The 4,188-nt window shown below is 26.2% G+C and overlaps 1 protein-coding gene across 1 annotated transcript; it reads left to right on the top strand.

The window, feature by feature from the left end:
* The first annotated feature begins 1,255 nt into the window (after positions 1 to 1,255).
* Positions 1,256 to 3,927, top strand: LOC107883083. The gene is made up of 8 exons (XM_016802483.2): positions 1,256 to 1,598; positions 1,662 to 1,862; positions 1,958 to 2,035; positions 2,132 to 2,248; positions 2,725 to 2,808; positions 2,877 to 3,130; positions 3,217 to 3,376; positions 3,447 to 3,927. Exons 1-8 carry the CDS (start codon positions 1,397 to 1,399, stop codon positions 3,614 to 3,616), a joined length of 1,266 nt encoding a protein of 421 aa, XP_016657972.1. The 5' UTR covers positions 1,256 to 1,396; the 3' UTR covers positions 3,617 to 3,927.
* Positions 3,928 to 4,188: the final 261 nt, after the last annotated feature.

The raw sequence follows: 4,188 nt of genomic DNA, 5'->3' as shown, positions 1-4,188 counted from the left end.
AAGAACTCATATAAATTTTGTAAATAAACTTCAAGAAGAACATCACACGTCTGAAATATTGTCTAATCTTTGCTATTTACCTGGTATAGATATAGTCAAGTGTTTCTCTGTTGATTATATGCATTTGGTATGTTTGGGAGTCGTCCGTACATTAATAAAACTGTGGTTAAGTCGGGGACCTTTAACTGTTCGCTTACCTAATTTCAAAACCAAAATAATAAATAGTTATTTACTTTCATTAAAATCATGTATACCATTAGATTTTCCACGGAAACCACGTGCTATAATTGAAGTCGGTAGATGGAAAGCAACTGAACTAAGACAATTTGTGTTATATATTGGACCGATTATTCTTAAACATCATCCAAACTCTAAATGTTATAAACATTTTGTATGTCTTCATGTAGCTATGTATATTCTTTTGAGCCCTTGTTATGAGGAATATGTCACATATGCAAAATTATTATTAAATTATTTTGTTAAACGTTATAAAGAAATATATGGTATACAATGGTTAACACACAATGTCCACTCTTTGCAACATATAGCAGATGATTATGATACTTTTGGGCCATTAGATAACTGCAGTGCTTTCCCATTTGAAAATCACATGAAAGTCTTAAAAAAAACTGTTCGTAAGCATCATCAACCTTTGCAGCAGGCCGTAAATCGATATAATGAAATAAACAATTTCAAATGTATAATTAATGAATCATCTCAAATTATAAACGATCCTTTTATGAAATGCTTACAACAACATAATAATGGTCCATTAACAGGTGATTGCTTAGGACCACAATTTAAAAAACTTGTTTTTGGTGAGATCATAATTAACATTACTTCTTCAGCAGACTGTTATGTTGGTACAGTAGATGGATCTATAATAAAAGTTGTAAATATTTGTTATGATTTTAAAAATAAAAACAAAATTGTGATACTTGGAAATTATTTTCTAGATAAGTACAACGCTTATGAAAAGCCTATAGAAAGTTCTAAATTAGGTATTTACAAAATAAGCAATCTATCATCTAATTTAAAAAAATGGGAAGCCAAGAGTATAAAATGTAAATATATGGTACTTGATATATCTAATGATCTAATGGCCATGCCTATACTTCATACCATAAGAAAAAATAATTAATTATTTTTATTATCTTTATTTTTCTTATTTTTTTTTTGTAATTATTCATAACTTATTATTAACAATATAAAATAAACACCAATATTTTAATCAATTATTAATATGTGTATCTATAGGTATAGATTTAATTTTAATGTTTAGGATATATCATTACAACCTAACTATTATGTTTGATGTTAATTTAAACAAATAATTGTAAATATTTAAATAGCTTTGTTAAGGTACATAACTACAGCTTATATGCTGTTATAAAAAATGGTTTGGAATGTGGTACATTTTCTAGAAGAAAATTCCATTGAAGCCGTGCCAAGTCAATGGTACAATCATACATTAAAAAAATGTGCTTGGCCAAAGGATCGATCCAAAATCAAAGTGTTTATTGAGAAACAACGGCAAGTAAACACTTATGAATTCAATCTCTATGCTGCGAGGATTTCAAAGGGTGGTGAAAATATTGGTAAATACATAAGTGAATAACTCTATTGTTTAATCTTCTTAACTGGTATGTGATATTTTTCAGAAACATTGATTGAAGCCCGTTCCAAAGCGAAAGATGCACAATTCTTTTCAGAATTATCCGAAGATAATCATAATATCAAAAAAAGAAAGAAAAAAAAAAAGTGCATTTCAAAAGTCATCTCCTCACCTGAATCAATGTCATCTGCCGTTACTAAACATTCAAGTGAAGATGATGACTGTCCAATTTTAAATACTTCATCAGGTACTTTTATTTTACATATTGACAATTAAAATAATTTGTTTAAAAAAAAAATGTTTACCAATTTATTATTTTCTCATCAATATTATATATTTTAGATTTGTTTAATTCATCAGATCATTCCCAATCATTTATGACCACCAAGCCTATATCAAGTAGCACTCAAAAAAGAACTAGTAAATATCAATATTTAAATTTTGTTGAAATATACTTAAATACTACAGGTATAATAATATATTTATTATTTTGTTTTTAAATTTTACTATATAAAGAAACAACTGAAGCAGTTAAATTCAAGAACAATCATATTAGATCTAATGTAAGCCTGCCAACTGAACTACTTGCAAAAACTAATGAATTATTAGTTCCTGAGAAAAATAATTTAAGCTGTAAGTGTTTTTACTTTTTTTTATATAATTATTTTTAAGTTCTACTATAATTCTCTATTAGTATTATGGGGATTTTAATTCAAATTTTCCATCTTTTTCTAACACACATGCCACATTTAACATTATAGACATGGTCTTTTCCATCATACTGGATTAACTGTAGTAAATTAATAAGACTTTTGAGAACATATTTCGATTAGTTGACTTATCTACATTTTTGTTTTTATTTTATCTTCTTAAATACTAAAAACTTACGTTAAAAATTATGATATTTCAACTGTTGACTAAGTTAAAATGACAATATCAAAAATGTGAGGCAATCTCAAGTGGACTCACAGAGTTCTTATTGTTTCGCTAGATCAATATTAGTAAGTTAGAAATAGAACACGCTGTCTAACATCCTTTGTTGCTGGTAGCTGGTATGTTAGAGAAAAATAGCTTCCAATCCCAATAATTAATTAATATTACACTTACAGGTGGTGCAGATAAATTAAAGGAACAAAACGCTCAACAAATGCAAAATTCAATGAATACTGCTAATATCAATATCTCAGAATTTGGTATGTCTAGTACGCATACTAATTAATTAAAACAATACTATTGATGGGTCTTCTTAAAATTATTGTAGCTGATCAGGTTCTTTCAAAAATGGATTATTTTTACAAAAGAATGTACAACTTCATGGCTTTTAGCAATACGGAATTTCAAAATTTAACTCAAGGACAAGAAGAAATAAAAAAATTAATCAACACTGCCAATATGATTACTACTGAGCATTCAGATGATTTTGAACCATATGGTTATTGTTGGCCTATTTCTTCATTTGAAGAGCTTGAGGAGATTGAGAATAAGCTTTGCGACAGAGATTTTAAAAACAAACTTGTAAGGTTTTAAAGAAACAGTACATAATCTAATGATAAAATGTAACTATAATAGGTTCAATAAATATTTTTGGTTTTTGTTAACAGATTTCACAGCTAAGTAGAATTGGTGGGAAAACTGCAAAAGAAGTAATAAAAAAAATCATGGCAACCATATTTTCAGATGCTATTCTAAATCAATACTCTTATACTGGTTTCAAAGGAAAAAAACCATTTAATAGTCTTATGGTGAACAGAGTTATATTTGGTATGTTAAATAAAACATAATTTATGTATAACCAATAGGTACTTCAAAATCTTATTGTTTTTTTTCTCAGAAACAGTCAGAAAAGACAAACGCTTCTTCAACATAACAGATAATGAAATTGAACAATATTTAAAGCAATGGATTTCTCAAGCTCCTTTCCGTGGAGAATACGCTAAGAACAGAAAACTAAAGAATAAATTAACATGTGATGTAAATAACACAAATGAATCTATGTCTTAACTTTATATTTCATCTTTACATTCTTAACTTTCAGTTAAATAGTAATAATTATAATAAGGGTTATTATTATAATAAAGTTAATTATATTACTAGTTTTTTAATGCATAATGTATAATATTGATCTTAAATTATAAAACCTGTCTCCTGGGGCTTTTATTTAGTTATTAAACATATTTACTACCTATAGCCCATGCACTGTACTGGATTATTACACCTATTATCCTTATCTTCCATGTAGTACGCTATAGTATTTATTAGTATTTCAATTAAACTAAATATATATAATTAAATTAAGTATTGGCATATTAATATTTAATTAATAACTATATGTATATTATTAATATTCATACCTACATAAATATATATAATATATTTTATTAATAATTATTCATGAATCGTGATATTTATAAATGTAATTACATTTTTTTTTTTTTTAATTTGTTTGAAAATTCATTGTTTTTTATGTAACTGTCATTATTATAATTATATAATTAAAGTATATGCAATAAAATAACCTAAAAGAAGTATACTTTTTATAATATTTCTATCTGTAAATCCTATACCAAACCATT

Source organism: Acyrthosiphon pisum, chromosome A2 (genome assembly GCF_005508785.2).
Source record: "Acyrthosiphon pisum isolate AL4f chromosome A2, pea_aphid_22Mar2018_4r6ur, whole genome shotgun sequence".
NCBI lineage: Eukaryota > Metazoa > Arthropoda > Insecta > Hemiptera > Aphididae > Acyrthosiphon > Acyrthosiphon pisum.
This window is presented reverse-complemented; position numbering and strand designations above follow the sequence as displayed.